We start from the raw sequence: 22,730 nt of genomic DNA, 5'->3' as shown, positions 1-22,730 counted from the left end.
CAGGAGCAAGGTCAGTAGCAGGCGACCACTGTTGTCTATTGGTTCTGTGGCGCAGGGCTGAGAGGCAAATCAGTTCTAAACTGTTTTTCTCTCTAACAGCTCAAAGCACAGTTTCGCCACTGAGTAATTTTTTTTTTTTTTTTTAACAAATGAAAAATAGCACTGAATCACTCTTCTTTTTTTCAGAAGAAAATATAAGTATTTTATGTATTGCTAGGCAATACTTGTGTGGAGAATACAGTTTTATCAACATAGTGAAAACAGTTTCCGTGTAAGGGTTCATATAGAGGGCATATTATTTCCAATATGTTGTAGATCAAATTCTTAAATATTAAGTGCACATCCCGCTGTGCTTTCAAAGCACCCTTTACTGGTGGCTTAGCCAATGTATGAGAATAGGCTTTGATTTCACTGCAAAACTACTTTTCCTTGCTATGCATCTCTGCAGTGCTTTTAATCTTCAGCCCCGCCAGATCACTGTATGCACCTCGCACACCTCTCCATTTGTTATACATTTGGGTCATGTAAATATTACAGTCCATATATGATGTTTAACTTTCATGCCTCATGCAATTTCTACACCAACTTACGATGCCCTTACAGTAGAGTAAAATCGACCAACTGGATGCAACCAATTTTACAGTTCAGTTTAAGGGACAAACCATACACTCTGTGGAATTGACTGTCACAGTCACAATGCACAAAGTCTTTATTGCAGTAACATATGGTCTAAAAAAAAAAGGTGAATTATATGGGATGAACACACAGATTTTGCTGCATCTTGCATCTGAGATTCTTGTTCACCTCTTCCTTATGAACCATTGGCGAGAACCTGTCAAGGGGCAGGGGAATCGAAAATGGGAAGTATGCCTACAGACGTCATGTTTTTTGTCAAGGAACTGTAAGATTGTCTAAAAATTAAATAGGGTCAGGCAGATTGCTATATTTTTAGAAGGAATCTTGACATGAAGTACTCAGTCCCTAAATATAATCATAAGTCCATTTATGGTATAAATTGCTCTCACAGATGGGATGGGGCCGGGATATTGAGGGGAAATTAATCTGTATACACACAAGGAACATCACAGAACTTCATAAGAATTGTCAGTTACATCTTCCTAAGAGCAGATTGTATATTTGAAGCATAGATCATTCTTGAAGCAAATGATAGCTCCATACACCTGGAGGTTCCACCTGTACTTTCTAATGGCAGTCAATGGTGACCTCATATACATTTTACCAAGTGTAGCATTTAATGATTTATACTGTCTTATTTGGTTCATGATATATTTAGCATTCATGCTGAGTATTTGGTTACTGACGTTATAATAAGTGATTTTTGTGGAACTGCTTCTGCCACAACAAAGTAGTGGGGCTTCGGTAATATATTGTTGGCACCTCTGGTTTCGTAATTGATGTGCTTAAAGTACATATAGTTATTTGAGAGTCTCTTAATACCTAATATCAGTAGTGTTAGTTCTTGTTACCCACTATTCATTTTCTTGTGCGTTTTGACAAGGCACTTAGATTGCACTGGTGATCTTATATAGCCCAGACTTAGTTGCATGTTCAGTATTGTGGTTTAATGATGTAGGTAATACGTTCACGTTTTCTGTCCCATTTTATTTTGTTTAGCCTTGTCAAAGCGTTGACAAAATGTGAGTGTAATTTCAAGAACTGCCTGAAGCTCTTGCAAAGTTATGATCTGTGTGTATCACTTGAAATAGCAGTAAAACTATATGTAAAAAAAACTGCCTGAAGGTCTTTTTTGCTGTTTCACTCAGACATTTGTACATTGATGTTGTAAAGCTTTATTGTATGCATTATTGAGTAACTTTGGTCATTATATTTGTACTTTTTAGTTTGGTCATATTTTGCTGTAGCCTTTTATAATGTCTTCTGTAATATTTACAGTCCATAACTGGCACAATCAATGCTACAATGTTTCTTTTTGTATAGGGCTCAAACTATCGTCAGGGTGCCTCTAAGAGCTTGTTAGTGGAGGAAAATACACTGGCAGTAAATAGTTGGAGGATTAAGCAGTCTATGAAATCGAACGGCTAATGATGACTGATTTGACTTCGTGAAACAGTCCATTTTTTTATGGCTTCTCAAAGACATTTGAAGGCACATTTCTGTAAATTAGGAAGATCTATAAGGAAGGGCTCATGTACCTGTCTGGTGTGATGAAGCATTACTTAAACTTTCTGAACTGTGCCCCCAGGCAGAGATAGGGTATTGGAGTATGAGTCCTGTGATGTGCAATGGTGTTTCTTTCAGTAGGGTTAACACGAGTGGGTCATGCCTAACACATTAGCCTGTTTTGATCTTGAGTAGCCACCTGGCCAATATTTCACCCGCCTGGCCTGTAGTGTTATGTCCATGCCAGTAAAAACCTTGGGAAAAGGGATGAAATCCATTTTCCCCTTTTAAGCCTAAACTTAAAATAGTAAATACATGAAAATATCACTTAGAAGGTATTAGAGAACTGTCTGAGTTCTTTCTAAAGTATTATTAAGGCAAAGCAAGTAATTATTATCATGTCACGATGGAAATGCATATTTTTTCATACATTCTTTTCCTCTGCCCTTCCAGAATGCCATTTTATAGAGGGGCCAATCTTTTGAGTTAAGTATGCCATTTCTTTAGGGATAGCATCTTCTTTTTTCTGAAATACAGGCAGTGCCCAAGGGAACAGGAGCATTTTCTATGTGCTTTCCAGGTGACAGTTAGGTTCCAGCTATCCAGTGAGTCCGCACTGGTTTGTCGGGCATTTCATTGTGAAGGATTACTGTGACGTCAGGATCTATCAAAATTAGTATCTCTAATACAGGTAAAATCAGCTATCCCCAGCAGCGAAACTATCCTTGTCATTTTCTCTGATAAAAGTGCATGAAAGCTTGGTTGATCTGTGTCAGGGCATATATGTGCTAGATAGTACCTTCCAAATTTCCCTTAACTAAGACCTTCAGGGTAAATTTGCTTCTCGTGAGGTGTGAAGGAAAAGTCAGGTTTTACCCATATGAGTGTGCCTCTAATTTAAGCAGAGTACCTGATGTGGAAAAGATGACCTCCTCCAGTGCTATATTAGTTCCTTTAGCTGCTAATGTGGTGAGTGTGTTTCCTGTAGCATGGTAATTTGGTTCTATCTGTGGCTTAAGTATATCCATAGTTTATCTGCATTGTTTAATCCCTTTATATTCCATTTCACTAACAAGCATTTATTTAAGGAGGTCCTGTACAATTTAATAGAGTGTTGCCTTGTTCCTCTGTGCAAAAGATGGCTTAATCTTTCCTCCAAATAAATGCTCTGTATAGTGAGTACTTCTGGACCACTAAGGAATTATAACTATCCCTGCTTATTACACTATCATTTATACATGTGAGGCCTATTGTTCTCAACTGGTTCAAAGCTGGCTTCACTTTCTGAAGTACCCTATCTGTGTGTGTTATTCACGCATCATGCTCATCTGGCGGGGGTGCAGTCCTGTAATAACACATTTGTCAAGGGTCCTGCACCACCATCTGACCTGTTTAGTCCGTCCCAGGCGGAAGCAGGGAAAGTTATCATTGACCCTGACAAAGGTCCCTAGACCTGGCTGGGCTCTTAGAGAGGGCCGAAACATATTGGCTTAGAAATAAGGTTTCCTGGGAACACTAAAGACCCTTAGGAAACAGAAATATGGTTTTTGCTCATACCTTTGGAACTCTGTAATAAAGAAGATATTCTTGGGTTTACCAGTAGGTATTTTTAATGATTTGATCTTGATCCCTGCTATTGTCCAGTTAGTAATTTTATTCTGAACTCTGGGTGTGGATAGACAGCAGATGATGAAGCATGTCACTATTAAGTGGGTGAGGTACATATTCCAATTCTTGGAATAATCTGTTTGACTTGTAGTAGGAGAGGTCGGCTCAGATAAAACCCCGTTTGGAAAAGGGTCCTGACACAGAAGTAACTCTGTTTTTAAGTTATAAGTCCTTTAAACTTAGTGATATACTGTAGCAAAATACTACTAAAAGAAGCAAGGAACCCCCAAAAATAAATTAGACTGCATATGTAAAGTTTCAGAATTACGACATGAACAACTATGACTGATTTATAGTCGCATGATTATGTACATCAATAGGTCAATAAATATTACATACAATAAATAATAAGAAATCACATTAAATCTGATTGCCACCCTGTAGTTATAGTTAGTATTCCCAAAGATATAAATTCCTTCTATATTAGCTCCTTAATAACTTTCCACCTGTTTGATGAATCGCCTCAAAATTTTTCAGACCTATAGAATTTTCTGCATTTTGAGGTTATGTACATTTTAGTGGTGAATCCTTAAGGGAGGGCAAAGATAAAAGGGGGGTCCCAAAATGCATTTTTCCACCAATGCATTTTCCATAGACTATTGTATTTGACATAGCGTGAAAACAGCTGAATGTATTTACCTGAAATGTGGCAGGTTCATACAGTATGGTGTGGAGATGATGCTTTTTTGGGTCCTGCAGTTAAGTAAGGTAAGTTTTAAGGCATTTCAACTTACTGTCACCACGGAAATTGCACTTAATTTCACAAACTTTTTGTGAAACTATGTGCTACATAGTTATAAACTTCTTATTAAAAATATATAAATACATTTCCCTACCTATTACCACTTACATATAGTGGTGATAGGTGGTGACCTACTACTTACCTATATCTAAGGCCATAACATTGAACACAGCCAAAGTGTAGTAAACAATATAGCTGCCTTTTCAGCCTCTAAAACCCCCCATTAACTAATGTTATACTGCTTTGTCATCGCCCATGTGCCATGGTATACTGCAAAGTTGTCATGATATACCATGGCCCAAAATTTAACTAGGGCCTGGCTGTATTATTAGATTGGGGCATCCTTGCTTCACTCACGGTGTCACAAAGAAAATGCAGTACTTAAGTCAGACTTACAAAGGAACGAAAGGCCACCATTCTTGACCCTGTGTTGAATGGTAAATCTGGCAATTTGCAAAGCAGTCCAGTTTGCTGTTTTGCATTACCTTGCTTATCATAATCTACATTGCTGCTAAATTTCACATAAATCTCTATGCCACGTCACTATAGCCACTCCACTATACGCTATACAACTCTATGCCTCTCCACTGTATGAGACTCCACTCAATGCCAATCCACTCTGCTCTATTACACTGTATGCAATACCACTGTACACCACTCCAGTCTACATCACTCCACTGGACCCTACTCCACTATAACCTATTCCACTCTACACTGTTCTTCTGTATGCCACTTCACTCTATTCCACCATATGCCACTCTGCTCTACAGCTCTCCACTGCACGCTGCTTTTTTACACCACTCCAGTTTATAGCACTCCAATCTACAACACCTCATTGTGCGCTATTCGATTTGACCCCACTCCACTGTATGTCACTCAACTGTATGTCACTCAACTGTATGTCACTCAACTGTATGTCACTCAACTGTATGTCACTCCACTGTATGATGTTACATTCTACCTTACGCCACTACACTGAACGCTACTTCACTATACGCTGTTACATTCTAAGCCACTCCACTGTACAACATACTGCTCTAAGCCACTCCACTCTATGCTGTTACACTGTACACAACTGCACTCTAAGTTATTAAACTGTATGCAACTCCAGTCTACACCTCTTCAGTGTACACCACCCCACTGTATGCCACTCTAGTATATGCAATTCCACTCTACGCTGTTTCACTGTATGCCACTCCACTCTACAATTCCACTGTATGCTACTCCACTGTATGCTATGGCACTCCACTGAACGCCACTTCATTCTGTGCTATTCAGTTGGACCTACACACTACCTCATGACACTGTACGTCACTTCAGTCTGCACCTCTCCACTGTGCGCTATTCCACTGTACATTATCACACTCTTTGCCACTCCACTGTACAACACTCCGCTCTTTGCCAGCCCACTTTACACTATTACACTGTACACAACTACACTCTACGCCACTCCCCTCTACACTATTACACTGTATGCAGCTCCAGTCTATGCCTATTCAGTGTATGCCACTCCTCTATATGCTACTCCCGTATATGCTATTTCATTCTACCCAGTTGCACCGTATGCTACTCCAGTCTACACCACTTCATTGTATGCCACTCTACCCCACTCCATGATACACTATTCCATTGGCCGCCCCCTCACTGTACGCTATTAATCTCTACCCCATTCCAGTTTACGCCACTCTACCATACACCATTCCACGCTATCCCACTGTATGCCACTCCACTGTACTCTAGGCCTCTCCGGGGTACATCACTCCACTCAATTCTACGTTATTCCTTTGAACGTCTCTGCACTATTCTAATCTATGCCACTCCTCTGTACTCCACTCTATACTCTTCAACTCTACGCCACTCTATTCTACCATATTACACTGTGCGCAACTTCAGTCTTTGCCCCTCTGTTGCATGGTATTCCAATATACCCCACTCCATTGTACCCTCTACCCCACCCCACAATACACCACTCCAGTTTAACCACTTCACTGTATGCTACTACACTACATGATATTTCTCTCTATGCCACACCAGTCTATGCTTCTCCACTCTACGCAATTCCACTTTAATGCCATTCCACTCTACGCTGCTCCAATGCACTCTCCTCCACTCCATTTAACTCCACTCTACAAAACTCTATTCCACTCTGTCTCTTTCCATATTTGCAATTGACTCTCTGCCTGTACACTGTATTGTTGAACACTCTACTCCACTCTGACATTTTCCATTACTGCACAACACAGCACTCCACTTTACTGTATGAGACTCCTCTCCAATTTATAACCGTATCTTCAACTCTGCGCTACATTACTCAAATGTAGGCTGCCCCATTTTACTAATCCACTGTACCCTACTCCACTTTAAGCCACTCCAATATTCTACACTCCACTGAATAGTATTCCACTGTATGCTATTCCACTGTATACCACTTCACCTTACGATAATCCACTCTTCGCCACTACAGTGTACGCAGTTCCACTCTATGCTGCTCCATTGTATGACGCCCCTCCACATAACTCCACTCCATAAAAGTCTACCACACTTAATGATACTCTACTCCACTCTTCCCCTGTGCACTCCACTCTCCAACTATATACTCCACTCTCTGCCTGTGTGCTCCAATGTACAACACTCTGATCCACTGTACAACACTCTTCTTTACGGCACAGCACTCCACTCTACGAGACCCCACTCTAATTTATAACAGTTTACAACCTACACTGCATCAGTTCACTCTAGTCCATGACATACCAGTACACTCTATTGTACATTACTCCACAATGCATTACACCACTTCGAATCTACTGCACATCTACATCTACTTCGAATCTTTACCTCACTCTATGCTACTATAGAACAAACGATTCTACACAGCTCCACTGTTTCACACACTACTGTACTCTGTGCAACTCCATAACACACTATTACACAGTATGCCGCTTTGTCACTTTACTCCTGTCTATATCTCTTCACTGTACACCACCTTACTATATGCCACTGTACAACACTCTTACTCCACTCTACAGTACTCTAGTCCATTATACAACACTGTACACAACTCTGTGTGCCACTGCACCCCATTTTACTCCATTCTACTGACACAGTACCCCACTACTCCACTGTAACCACTCCACTCTCTGCCACTCAATACCATTGTACTCTATAACATTGTATTCCAATCCATTGTACCACGCTTTACAGCACTCACCACTTCACTCTACAAAACTCAACTGTGTGCCACTCAAATGCAGTCTACATTACTTTCCATTACTGTATAGCACTCCATTACACTCTAATGCACAACACAGTACTCCAGCTTGACACTTTGCTCGACTGTATGCTACTCCATGTCACTATAGTCTAGAACATGCCACTTCACTCTGACACTTTCCTCCACTCTACACTACCCCTCTCCAATGTACTCCCCTCTTTTATACTACGCGTTATCCCGCTCCATGCCACTGTACTCCGCTCTGCGCTCCTCCACTGTGTAACACTCTACTCCGCTGTATGCAACTCCTCTTTACTACACTCTGTGCCACTCTGACACTGTACTCCACTCTAAGCCCATCCATTCTGCGACACAGTACTACACTGTATGACACTTGAGGACACGCCACTCAACTTCGCTCTATGATACGCCACTCCGCTATATGACATGGCACTCCACAACACTCCCCTTCAGTGTACTCTGACACTCCATTTGGGGATACTCCACGCTGACACTCTACTTCACCCTCTTCCACTCTAAAAGACTATTGCGCTCTAACAATCTACAACAACCTACTTTACTGTTTGACACACCATTCCACTATACAACTCGCTGTTTCAGTCTGATACTTGACTCCTCTTATGAGACACCATGCCACTTTACTACACTGTACGATATGCTAGTACACTTTACTCGATTCCAGCATACAATACTCCAGTCTGTGACAATAGACTTTACAGCACTCTCCTCCACTGTACGACAATCCACCTAAAAATTCTCCACTTGTGGCTCTGGACTCTACGATTTGAAACACATTTGTATTAAAAATTGTAAAACATTGAAAGTCAATGAAAAAACAACAAAGGTTAAAGCTTGTAGTTAGGAAAACCTATTTTCCCTATACAAGCCAAGTTTAAACTATACAAACTTTAAAAAAATTCTAAAGGTATACTATAACTTTCATTTACAATTTATGCACCACCTTCAAATTATTATAAATAGGGGACCTCGTTACACACACTTTGCAGCTTGCTAACCAGACAACACTAACTATAACTTGCCACTCTACCATGCACCATGTTCTCACACATAATGATACTCCATTTTACACCATTTCACTGTACGAGACTCTCCTCTCAGCTGTACTGCACAGCACTAAACTTGACAACACTGAACTATACAACACTCTACTCCACCGAGCTCCACTCTGTCCCACTACACTCTACAACTTCTTTCTGCTACACTCTGCCACTCTACAGCACAGTACTTGATGACACTCCCACACCACCACACTTCAGTTCATGGCACTCCAGTCGGCAACACTCCACTGTACAACACTCGGCTCTACTGTTTGACACGCCAGTAGACTGTACAAAACACTGCTCCGCTCTGATGCTACACTTCACAATGCGACACACCACTCCACTGTATAACATTTTCCTCCACTAAACGCTACATCAATGTAATCGACTCACTCTATTCCACTCTACAATAGTCTACTCTGCGACACTAGAGTCTGCAATACTCTCCTTCTCTGTACTGTACTACACGTCACCTTACGACACTCCAATCAATGACACTCCACACTTCGATTTTAAACACATTTTTATTAATAAATAAAATCCAGTAACATACAAAGAAAAAAAACAAAGGCTAGGGATAATTTATAGTTAAAAATGCCTTTTGTATTCTTTCTATAGAAACCCAACTTAAAATATACAAACTTTAAAACTTAAAAAAAGTTATAATTAAAATGTCAATTTATAATGTATGCGCCACCTTCAGATTACTATATTGCACACCTCTGAACAGTTTTGTCACCTCCTTCGCCACACTACATTAACTATAACTCCTGCCTTCTCCATGCACGGTTTATAGCTTTGCATAGTACATCAGTTATAGCATGTGTGAAATTATAGCATTTATAGCAACACTTATAACTTCTCAAATGACATTATTTGTCCCAACACAGTGCAGAAATCTAGTATAACTAAGCTTTAACCTTTGTGTGTCATTGAAAATATATATATGTATATGTTTGTAAGTGTGTGTATGTGTGTGTGTGTATGTGTGTATGTATATATATGTTCGATGGCATGTGTAGCTGCAGATACACATGCTGTGCACATCCCGCCATCTGGTGTTGGGCTCGGAGTGTTACAAGTTGTTTTTCTTCGAAGAAGTCTTTTTCGAGTCACGAGAGCGAGGGACTCCTCCCATTTCGACTCCATTGCGCATGGGCGTCGACTCCATCTTAGATTGTTTTTTTCCGCCATCGGGTTCGGACATGTTCCTTTTCGCTCCGTGTTTCGGGTCGGAAAGTTAGATAGAATCTCGGAAAAATCGTCAGTATTGTTTGCGTTCGGTATCGGGTTAGTTACAACAGATCGACACCGAATTAAGAAGAGCTCCGGTGGCCCTTCGGGGTTTTTTTCCATCCCCGTCGGGGCCTGGTCGGCCCGGCCACGTGTCTCTTCAAGGCTGATGGAACGGACCCCATTCCGCTTCTGTCCAAAATGCCATAACAAGTATCCATATACAGATCAACATCTGGTCTGTAACTTGTGTTTGTCACCAGAACACAAGGAGGATACTTGTGAGGCCTGTCGAGCGTTTCGGTACAGGAAGACACTCTGGGACCGAAGAGCAAGAAGACTGCAAATGGTGTCGGCGCCGACAGGACAAGAGCGTTTCGAGGAGGAGGAAGAAACATTCTCCACCCAGGATTCGGACTCTGAGGAGATCGATCCTGAGGAAACGCCGAAAACTGTGAGTAAGACGTCGAAACCAAGAACTCACAAGAAAAGCGCTAAAGCCCAGGGGACGCCACCGCCAACAGGCCATGGCTTAACCCGAAAAATAGGTGACCGTTCATCGGCACCGAAAAAGGGCGAGCTGGTGTCGAAGTCATCCGACTCCGGTCGAGATACCGGCACACAGCAATCTCGGGCCCGAGATAGTGGCTCAGAAGATTCGGCACAGAGACAGCGGCGCCGAAATGGGTTGGCACCGAGAGAGCACGACGCCGAAAGTAAAGAAGGTTTCGTCGGAGCCGAAAAAAGCAGCCGAAAAGGTTTCGGTACCGAAATATCCGGCCTCGGAACCGAAAACAAGTCCCTACACTGAGGAACAAGGACTGTCCACACAAATAAAGACACATAGATTTAGACAGGAATTGGAGACAATAGAGCCAGATCACACACAAATACGGCTCTTTATTCAAAAAGATACAGGGAAGATCAGCACTCTTCCTCCAGTCAAAATGAAACGCAAGCTTGCCTTCCAAGACCTGGACAAACAGCCACACGCAAAGGTGGCTAAACAAGTAACACCGCCACCATCCCCACATCACTCTCCGTAACCATCACCGGTAGCCACTCCACCAATGATGCAATCCCCAACTCATACAGGAATGAGTCAAGATGACCCTGACGCATGGGACCTTTATGACGCACCAGTGTCAGATAATAGTCCAGAATGCTATCCAGCTAAACCATCGTCACCAGAGGATAGTGCAGGCTACGCACAGGTGGTGTCAAGAGCAGCAGCATTTCATAATGCCAGCCTTCATTCAGAGCCCATTGAAGACGACTTTCTTTTTAATACACTGTCGTCCACACACAGCCAATATCAGTCTTCCTATGCGACCCGGAATGCTAAAACACTCCAAACAAGTGTTTGAGGAGCCTGTTAAAGGGAGAGCCATTACTCCAAGAGTAGATAAAAAATATAAACCGCCACCAACAGACCCAGTGTACATTACACAACAGCTAACACCAGACTCTGTTGTAGTGGGAGCAGCGCGCAAAAGAGCCAACTCTCATACTTCAGGAGATGCACCACCTCCAGATAAAGAAAGTCGAAAATTCGATGCTGCAGGCAAAAGGGTGGCGGCACAGGCAGCAAACCAGTGGCGTATTGCAAATTCGCAAGCTTTGCTAGCCAGATATGATAGGGCCCATTGGGATGAGATGCTTTATTGAACATTTACCCAAGGAGTTCCAAAAAAGAGCGCAGCAAGTAGTAGAAGAAGGACAGGGTATCTCCAATAATCAGATACGGTCAGCAATGGATGCTGCAGACACAGCTGCTAGAACTGTCAACACAGCAGTAACAATAAGGAGACATGCATGGCTGCGTACATCAGGATTTAAACCAGAGATACAGCAAGCTGTGCTGAATATGCCATTCAACGGACAGCAGTTGTTTCGGCCGGAGGTGGACACTGCGATCGAAAAACTTAAGAAAGACACTGACACGGCCAAAGCCATGGGTGCACTCTACTCCCCACAGAGCAGAGGCACATTTCGAAAGACACAATTTCGAGGGGGGTTTCGAGGGCAAACCACATAAGCCACAACCTCACAAACAAAGCCCACTTACCAGAGCCAGTATCAGCGGGGAGGTTTTCGGGGACAATATAGAGGGGGACAATTTCAAAGGAATAGAGGAAAGTTCCAAAGTCCCAAAACTCCTCCAAACAAGCAGTGACTTCAAGGTCACAAATCCCCAACACATAACACCTGTGGGGGGGAGACTAACCAAGTTTTACAAACATTGGGAGGAAATAACAACAGACACTTGGGTCTTAGCAATTATCCAGTATGGTTATTGCATAGAATTTCTCAAATTCCCTCCAAACATCCCACCGAAAACACACAATATGTCAAAACAACATATAGATCTTCTAGGACTAGAAGTTCAGGCATTGCTACAGAAAGAAGCAATAGAGTTAGTACCAAAACAACAAATAAAGACAGGAGTTTACTCCCTGTACTGTCTGATACCCAAAAAAGACAAGAGTCTGAGACCTATACTAGATCTCAGAACATTAAATACCTACATCAAATCAGATCACTTTCACATGGTTACATTACAAGACGTAATCCCACTGCTCAAACAACAAGACTACATGACAACACTAGACCTAAAGGATGCATATTTCCATATACCAATACATCCTTCACACAGAAAGTACCTAAGGTTTGTATTCCAAGGGATACATTACCAATTCAAAGTGTTGCCATTCGGAATAACAACTGCACCAAGAGTTTTTACAAAATGCCTAGCAGTAGTAGCTGCACATATCAGAAGGCAGCAAATACATGTGTTCCCGTACCTAGACGATTGGTTAATCAAAACCAACACGCTAAGACGGTGTTCACAACACACAAAATATGTCATAGAAATCCTCCACAAACTAGGTTTCTCAATCAACTACACAAAGTCACACCTTCTGCCGTGCCAAACACAGCAATACTTAGGAGCCACAATCAACACAGCAAAAGAGATTGCCACTCCAAGTCCACAAAGAGTTCACACATTTCACAATGTAATACAGACCATGTATCCAAAACAAAAGATACAAGTCAAACTGGTGATGAAACTACTAGGCATGATGTCTTCATGCATAGCCATTGTCCCAAACGCAAGGTTGCACATGCGGCCCTTACAACAGTGCCTAGCATCACAATGGTCACAAGCACAGGGTCAGCTTCTAGATCTGGTGTTGATAGACCGCCAAACATACATCTCGCTTCAATGGTGGAACAGTATAAATTGAAACCAAGGGCGGCCTTTCCAAGACCCAGTGCCACAATACGTAATAACAACAGATGCTTCCATGATAGGGTGGGGAGCACACCTCAATCAACACAGCATCCAAGGACAATGGGACATACAGCAAAAACAGTTTCACATAAATCACTTAGAACTGTTAGCGGCATTTCTAGCGCTCAAAGCATTTCAACCCATAATAAGCCACAAACACATTCTTGTCAAAACAGACAACATGACAACAGTGTATTACCTAAACAAACAGGGAGGCACACACTCGACACAGTTGTGTCTCCTAACACAGAAAATATGGCATTGGGCGATTCACAACCACATTTGCCTAATAGCACAATTTATTCCAGGAATTCAGAACCAGTTAGCAGACAATCTCTCTCGGGATCACCAACAGATCCACGAATGGGAGATTCACCCACAAATACTAAACACTTACTTCCAAATGTGGGGAACACCACAAATAGATCTATTTGCAACAAAGGAAAACTCAAAATGCCAAAACTTCGCATCCAGGTACCCACAAGATCAGTCTCAGGGCAATGCGTTATGGATGAGCTGGTCAGGGATATTTGCTTACGCTTTTCCCCCTCTCCCACTCCTTCCATATCTAGTAAACAAATTGAGTCCAAACAAACTCAAACTCATACTAATAGCACCGACATGGGCAAGACAACCTTGGTACACAACACTACTAGACCTCTCAGTAGTACCTCATGTCTAACTACCAAACAGACCAGATCTGGTAACACAACACAACACAAACAACAGATCAGACATCCAAATCCAGCCTCGCTGAATCTAGCAATTTGGCTCCTGAAATCCTAGAATTCGGACACTTAGACCTCACACAAGAATGTATGGAGGTCATAAGACAAGCTAGGAAACCTACCACTAGACACTGCTATGCAAATAAGTGGAAAAGATTTGTTTATTACTGCCATAATAATCAAATTCAACCCTTACACGCATCTGCCAAAGATATAGTAGGATACTTACTACAATTGCAAAAGTCAAAGCTAGCTTTCTCTTCAATAAAGATACATCTTACCGCAATTTCAGCCTACCTGCAAATTACGCACTCAACTTCATTATTTAGGATACCAGTCATAAAAGCATTTATGGAAGGCCTAAAGAGAATTATACCACCACGAACACCACCAGTTCCTTCATGGAACCTCAACATTGTCTTAACACGACTCATGGGTCCACCTTTTGAGCCCATGCACTCTTGTGAAATGCAATACTTAACATGGAAAGTTGCATTTTTGATTGCCATCACATCTCTAAGAAGAGTGAGTGAAATTCAAGCATTTACCATACAAGAACCATTTATTCAAATACACAAGCATAAAGTAGTTCTACGGACAAATCCAAAATTTTTACCAAAAGTGATCTCACCGTTCCACTTGAATCAAACGGTAGAATTACCAGTGTTCTTCCCACAGCCAGATTCTGTAGCTGAAAGAGCACTGCATACATTAGACATCAAAAGAGCGCTAATGTACTACATTGACAGAACAAAACTAATTCGAGAAACAAAACAACTATTTATTGCTTTCCAAAAACCTCATAGAGGGAATCCAATTTCTAAACAAGGCATTGCTAGATGGATAGTTAAGTGTATTCAAACCTGCTATCTTAAAGCAAAGAGAGAGCTGCCTATTACACCAAAGGCACACTCAACCAGAAAAAAAGGTGCTACCATGGCCTTTCTAGGAAATATTCCAATGAACGAAATATGTAAGGCAGCAACATGGTCTACGCCTCATACATTTACCAAACACTACCGTGTAGATGTGTTAACTGCACAACAGGCCACAGTAGGTCAAGCTGTACTACGAACATTGTTTCAAACAACTTCAACTCCTACAGGCTGAACCACTGCTTTTGGGGAGATAACTGCTTACTAGTCTATGCACAGCATGTGTATCTGCAGCTACACATGCCATCGAACGGAAAATGTCACTTACCCAGTGTACATCTGTTCATGGCATTAGTCGCTGCAGATTCACATGCGCCCACCCGCCTCCCCAGGAGCCTGTAGCCGTTTAGAAGTTGATCTTGAACATTTGCAAATTTGTAAATATATTACTTTAAACTTCATTATGTCCATACGTATTCACTCCATTGCATGGGCACTATTACTAGCATACACAACTCCTACCTCACCCTCTGCGGGAAAACAATCTAAGATGGAGTCGACGCCCATGCGCAATGGAGTCGAAATGGGAGGAGTCCCTCGGTCTCCTGACTCGAAAAAGACTTCTTCGAAGAAAAACAACTTGTAACACTCCGAGCCCAACACCAGATGGCGGGATGTGCACAGCATGTGAATCTGCAGCGACTAATGCCACGAACAGATGTACACTGGGTAAGTGACATTTTCCATATATATATATATATATATATATATATATATATATATATATATATCAGAGTTAACAGTATTGTGGGGTAAAGACATGCATGTGTTGTAAGTCCCTGTTTTTGTTATTACAGTTCATTGTAAAGGTCAACATGTTGTAATGTCTGCGGGGTAATGCATGTGTTGTAAAGTCTGAAGCCCCTGGAAGCGACGTGAAGTATTGTGTGCACCTGTAAAGGCACTTTAGAGTGTATTCTGTTTATTTTTCTGGGTGCGCATGTGGTGTGCTGGGTTTTAAATTTCCCTCCCATAGAAATGTGTGACGTTCTGGTGACCATCGCCAGTACATAGTATCAAGTTCTGTGGTTACCTGAAGTCTGCTGTTCTGTTCTAAATGTCACATCTGAAGAATTGAGTGACTTGCGATATTGATCAGGGAGTTTGTGGCTTGGAAAATGGAGTCTATTTGTGATTCTGCATGTACATGAATGAATAAGACCAGTGATTTGCTTAACGAGTCAGCAGGTGAGTGATGGAGGAGACAGATGGACTGAGCTTTAGTGGGAGAATGGGTGGGTGCTTGCTTGCATGCAAGGACAAAATAATGAGTGAATATTTGCAGAGGCAGTGGGGAATGAGGGGATGGGTGGGTTTGAATCTATGGATTGCGTTAGTTGGGTACGTAGATGGGGTGGGTGACTGGTTTGTACCCTAGACTGCTTCCACTGAAAGCAACTTGAGGTTTTACCACAGCAACAGACGGATGTGCCCTACAGTAAAATAGAATTTGTAGAAATTGGAAATCCCAGTAGTTTGCTGAGCCCCTGATACACTGCAGAGTAAAAATTCAGACATTGTCAGGTCACTGAAGTGTTAACTGATGCCTTTTTACATCTGGGAACGACTTTCTAGTCTTCCACTGTAATTTTAATTATCATTAGCAGTTCATAGTCCGTCTAAATCAAATGAACAGAACCGAGACTACAACTTCTACAAAATTCGTGTTTGTAAATGGAAGCCCAAGACTAGAAACGTGGTGTATTGTTGGTGAAGAGTTATTTGAACCCTTAAGTTCCTCGTGGTAGATGGATTTATTGATTGCCGCCCAGTTCTGTACTTTGGCTTCATGCAGGTAATGCTGCAGAATTTGCCTTACTTGCAAGAGCAGAAGCAGTCTCCAATCTGATTGCAACCGATTTTGAAAGGGTAAGTAAAATAGAAGAGGGCACGAGTGTAGCATCTACACAATTCAGAATTTACATGCAGCTATAAAGCGGCCAGGAGCTGCACCTTGCTTTTTGTCCCCTATGACTATGTTGTAACATATCTGGTGGTGCAGTGACAGCACAGCGCCTTCGCTTTTTCTTGTCTTTGAAAGAAACTGGGCCACTTGATGCTACTGCAGACCCCACTTAGTTGGTGAGGGCGATGGTGACAAGAAGATTGGATACACCACGGTCATTTGGAATTTTTATTAGTCAGTAAAATAGTGAAACAATTATCATATCGTGGGCGAATTGTTTTTGCTGCATGTGCTTGGAGCAAGTGAGACCTGCTCGAACATGGCTGGCATGCACCCTGCTGTGAAGCCGGCTTTTGCACTAAAGGGGGCATCGAGCTAAGCTCTATCGAGCACTCTTAGGCCGTGGTCCACAAATGCCTTTCACTTTTGTCGCTCCTGCCCTACGGTGGGTTTTCCAGTGCATACGTTACAGAAAATGTCCAACAGTAGTTTCTAGTGGTCTTGGTAACTTGATAATTTTTAGATCACCTTAACTTTTAACACGTTGTGTCTTTTCCAGTCGCACGTGCGCATGTCAAGGCATGGACCCCAATACCTGTGGTGCTTCCTTCTCCTTCGGCTGCTCCTGGAGCATGTACTTCAACGGCTGCAAGTATGCCCGAAGCAAGTTCCCAAGAAAGTTTAGGCTTGCTGGCGAAAATCATAAAGAGGTTAGTGACTCGATGTTAATTATTAAGTATTTGCCTTTGTTTTTGTTTTTACTTTAAGTAAATCACACTTGCATTTTCATACAGGAAGAAGCTCTTAGAAACAAATTTCAGGACTTGGCCACTAAAGTTGCTCCCCTTTACAAGAAGCTGGCACCCCAGGCCTATCAAAATCAGGTAACAGTTTACAGTTTAATCTTGCTAAATCTATTACTTTTTATCTTCATAGCGCTATTAAGAGCTGGGGAAGGCAAGCACGTTAATTTTAATCATGTTTGACCATGTCCGCGCCAGCCCATCAGAACTGAATTTTGTCACATTGTCGTGTTTTTCTTTGCTGCACTCCGAAGATTTATGCCTGTAATGAATAAAATATAAACAATATCAAGCACAATAAATCAAAAGTTGTCAACACAGGCGTAAGCACACAGTATGATGGCTCATTATCTAAAGACAAACAGCAAATGCATAAATAATTGTATCCCCCTTCCAATTCACCTGGAGCTGATTGTAACTTTGTCTGTAAAAATAGCAACCAACCACACTCGCTCCGAAGAAGCTGAGTTTATCAGAGGCTCTGTGCGGAATGTTAGTTTTTTTCCCCCTAACCCTGTGCATTCTTGGGGCTCTCCGATAGTTGTGACAGCGTTTCGTACGGTGGCCCCCAAACGAGAGGGAATCGTTATAGTTCAGAATAACAGACGAGGAAAAGCTACTTGTGTTTTAATATGTTAGGTCATTGAGTTTTAGTTAATTGGAATCGCTCCTGAAAACGAATGGCTGCAGAGGAAAATAACGTGTTTCTAGTGTTGCTGGCCGCATGTGATCGTTCATTTAAATACCATTTCACATTTTGTTAGGGTGCTTCAATTCACAAGTTTGAGCAGCCACTACCATCTAGCGGCAGAACTGAACAACTGCGTATTAGCATTTTTTTAGGCAAGTGCGTCCTACCATCATATCACCCTGCCTTCCCCTTCACTCATCACGTCCTGTTTAATATCCGACTATGTTTTGCAATTAGACTGTGCTGATGGCCGTTTTCGTATTAAACTTCTACTGCCATTTCGTATTGGCTTTCGGCGGTGGCGCTGGAACATTTTTTTTAGTGGGTATGCTGCCATTAAAGTTATATCCCTGAAATCTTGCGGACTGCGAAAAATCCAAGCGGTATACAAAAAAAAGTGTACCAAATATGCCATTTCCCATTCAGCAGTAGAGTGGTAAGGGTGCGTTACGGAGCTAGTAGTGCATTTTTGAGCGCTTGTGTGGTAGCACAATATGATTTACAGACGGCACATTTTCTGTTTAAATGGCCATTACATTTACATAGATATCAGAATCAGAATTATTAGGCAAGTTGTATTTTTGAGGATTAATTTTATTATTGAACAACAACCATGTTCTCAATGAACCCAAAAAACTCATTAATATCAAAGCTGAATATTTTTGGAAGTAGTTTTTAGTTTGTTTTTAGTTTTAGCTATGTTAGGGGGATATCTGTGTGTGCAGGTGACTATTACTGTGCATAATTATTAGGCAACTTAACAAAAAAAAATATATACCCATTTCAATTATTTATTATTACCAGTGAAACCAATATAACATCTCAACATTCACAAATATACATTTCTGACATTCAAAAACAAAACAAAAACAAATCAGTGACCAATATAGCCACCTTTCTTTGCAAGGACACTCAAAAGCCTGCCATCCATGGATTCTGTCAGTGTTTTGATCTGTTCACCATCAACATTGCGTGCAGCAGCAACCACAGCCTCCCAGACACTGTTCAGAGAGGTGTACTGTTTTCCCTCCTTGTAAATCTCACATTTGATGATGGACCACAGGTTCTCATCAGGTGAACAAGGAGGCCATGTCATTAGATTTCCTTCTTTTATACCCTTTTTTGCCAGCCACGCTGTGGAGTACTTGGACGCGTGTGATGGAGCATTGTCCTGCATGAAAATCATGTTTTTCTTGAAGGATGCAGACTTCTTCCTGTACCACTGCTTGAAGAAGGTGTCTTCCAGGAACTGGCAGTAGGACTGGGAGTTGAGCTTGACTCCATCCTCAACCCGAAAAGGCCCCACAAGCTCATCTTTGATGATACTAGCCCAAACCAGTACTCCACCTCCACCTTGCTGGCGTCTGAGTCGGACTGGAGCTCTCTGCCCTTTACCAATCCAGCCACGGGCCCATCCATCTGGCCCATCAAGACTCACTCTCATTTCATCAGTCCATAAAACCTTAGAAAAATCAGTCTTGAGATATTTCTTGGCCCAGTCTTGACGTTTCAGCTTGTGTGTCTTGTTCAGTGGTGGTCGTCTTTCAGCCTTTCTTACCTTGGCCATGTCTCTGAGTATTGCACACCTTGTGCTTTTGGGCACTCCAGTGATGTTGCAGCTCTGAAATATGGCCAAACTGGTGGCAAGTGGCATCGTGGCAGCTGCACGCTTGACTTTTCTCAGTTCATGGGCAGTTATTTTGCGCCTTGGTTTTTCCACACGCTTCTTGCGACCCTGTTGGCTATTTTGAATGAAACGCTTGATTGTTCGATGATCACGCTTCAGAAGCTTTGCAATTTTAAGAGTGCTGCATCCCTCTGCAAGATATCTCACTATTTTTGACTTTTCTGAGCCTGTCAAGTCCTTCTTTTGATCCATTTTGCCAAAGGAAAGGAAGTTGCTTAATAATTATGCACACCTGATATAGGGTGTTGATGTCATTAGACCACACCCCTTCTCATTACAGAGATGCACATCACCTAATATGCTTAATTGGTAGTAGGCTTTCGAGCCTATACAGCTTGGAGTAAGACAACATGCATAAAGAGGATGATGTGGTCAAAATACTCATTTGCCTAATAATTCTGCACTCCCTGTATATTCCCTTACTATGTATCAACATATCTATTTATTACTTTATTCCTGCTGTACATGAGGGGAAAAATAATGACTCTCTCATAAGCTTTACTCTGTCTCCCCAACAACCTATATCTCTATCACTCCTCATCCCCACTCTCTGACTCATCCTAAACTCATTCTACTACTATGATCTCCAAAATAATCCTGCCTAAGCTCTTCCCTCCTCTACCTCTCCTGACTCACCTCAAACCTCACTTTACTACTATGATCTCCCAAACAACCCTACTAAAGTCTCCCTGACCTATCTCATCTTTGACTCATCCAAATCCCTTCTACTACTATGAGCCCCCTAACCCTTTTCTACAGACTCTTCCCTCCTCCACCTCTTCTTTACTTATCCCAAGCCTCTTCCTATTACTATAAATATCCAATTAACACGTCTTGATTCTTCCATTCTTTGTCCCTCCATTATTCTATTCAAACCTACTAACAAACTCACATATATTCTGCTCAAATCAACTCAAACTAATACTGTACTCCTATTTCCCTATACTAATCCTCCACTAATTATTTTGGGTTCCAAAGTAGCGTGCTACTTGCTAAAAAGAACTTTGACGCATCATCAAGGGTAGTAATCGCTATATAAATACAATTAACAGCGACAGAATCACAGTTGTAGTCACAAAAGCCACTCAGAGTGACTCCTTACCTTCCACTTGCCACCAGGTCTAAGAACACTACTTCTAACCTCTCCTAAAATAAAGAAACTGTCATTATAGTAAAAAGAAATTGAGAAAGAGCATTGGAAGTTAATTTGCTTCTCAGGTCCATAGAGCTGTAAAGGACTGCAACCGCCACCTCTCCCTACTCTGAAATATCGTGCCATTATCCCAAACTTGAACATCGTGTTGCTGACAAAAGCCTTGATCCTAGCATGCCTGAGCTTCTGTAATATCATTTACACTGACTTCCCCAAGAAACATTTTCTCACACTTCAGAACTAGGTGGCCAGAATCTTTCTGAACCTCCCTAGTCCTGACCACTTCAAACCCTCCCTAAAAGCTCTGCACTGGCTCCCAGTAGGTGCTAGGGTCAAATGTAAGGGTCTTTGCACCATCTGTAAATTCCGGGGAAAAGGTCCTGAATATTTGCAGAAAATGTCACCCCATTATTTACCATGTACAACGTCCATGCAGGTATTCACACACCTTACCAACTAACAATCCATTAAGTGGCTGAAAGATAGAGGCAGGTCCTTGGGAATTAAATTTTCCTAAAATATGGAACACTTTCAGTCCTAATCTGCGATCATATTAAGGACTTCCTTAAAATCCATTCGAGCAGTACCACCCTAGGCAAAGTTTACACTACCACTCTGTCCTACTGTGAGACTGGAGATTGAAGAATGGCCTAATCGAGGCATTTACCCTGTTTCACCTCTTAAGACATTGTTGAAGTCACAATGCAAAGTTGCTCTATGCTCTAAGTAACAAATAGTTAAGCAAGGACAGACTAGTCCCAATATTCTGCAGTTCATCATCTCTGCACACTTTGACCACATACATATTAACTAGTCTAACAGAGGCTTCCGGAAGTCGACCAGGGGACCCAAACTGTGTTGGAACATGCACCGATGCAACTCATTACTGAATGTCTATGTAAAGGTGGTGAGAAAACACAAGGCCTCTAATGCCAAGACAACTCACTCTTAAAAGATCCAGTGGTTGCGCATGAAATCCACTAAACTATTTAGGATTACCACATACTCAATAACACTGGTGAGCTAAACCCAAGGGTGATACAGGTTGCTTTAATAGCAGTCATGATGGGCGCAGTCATCGGTGAGGCCAACCACCTCTGCTGCATTATGGAAGCTAGAGTTCTTCTAAGGGTAGAGCGGATACCCTTGGAGCAGCAATTCAAAGCAAATCCCTCTAGGCAAATTGGCAGTCAACTAATCTCTATAAGGGGCCATTTACGTAGATTGAAGTAAAGTAAAGGCAATTATATTCTTGCTAGAGTCAGGGCTTGTTTCATGAATAGAGCAACAAAGCTAATTCCCTACTGACCAACAAGCTCCAAGTGCAACAAGAGCAAATATGCAGTGACTAAGATCAAGAATACTGAGGGAGAGACCCAAACAACTCACCTCGAAAAATCATAAAAAGTTACCAGATCTGCAGGTCTGGTGACTCAAGTAATCTTCTTGACCTA

General features: G+C 41.8%; 1 protein-coding gene across 1 annotated transcript in view; it reads left to right on the top strand.

The window, feature by feature from the left end:
• Positions 1–22,730, top strand: part of TET3 (tet methylcytosine dioxygenase 3) — a 299,530-nt gene that overhangs the window by 203,006 nt on the left and 73,794 nt on the right. Inside the window, exons 7-8 of the mRNA XM_069214102.1 lie at positions 17,502–17,652; positions 17,737–17,826. Of these exons, the coding sequence (XP_069070203.1) occupies positions 17,502–17,652; positions 17,737–17,826 (241 nt within the window). The remainder of the gene's footprint in view (positions 1–17,501; positions 17,653–17,736; positions 17,827–22,730) is intronic.

This window comes from Pleurodeles waltl, chromosome 11 (assembly GCF_031143425.1).
Source record: "Pleurodeles waltl isolate 20211129_DDA chromosome 11, aPleWal1.hap1.20221129, whole genome shotgun sequence".
Classification (NCBI taxonomy): domain Eukaryota; kingdom Metazoa; phylum Chordata; class Amphibia; order Caudata; family Salamandridae; genus Pleurodeles; species Pleurodeles waltl.
The sequence above is the reverse complement of the archived record's forward strand: the minus strand, read 5'-3'. Positions and strand labels throughout refer to the sequence as shown.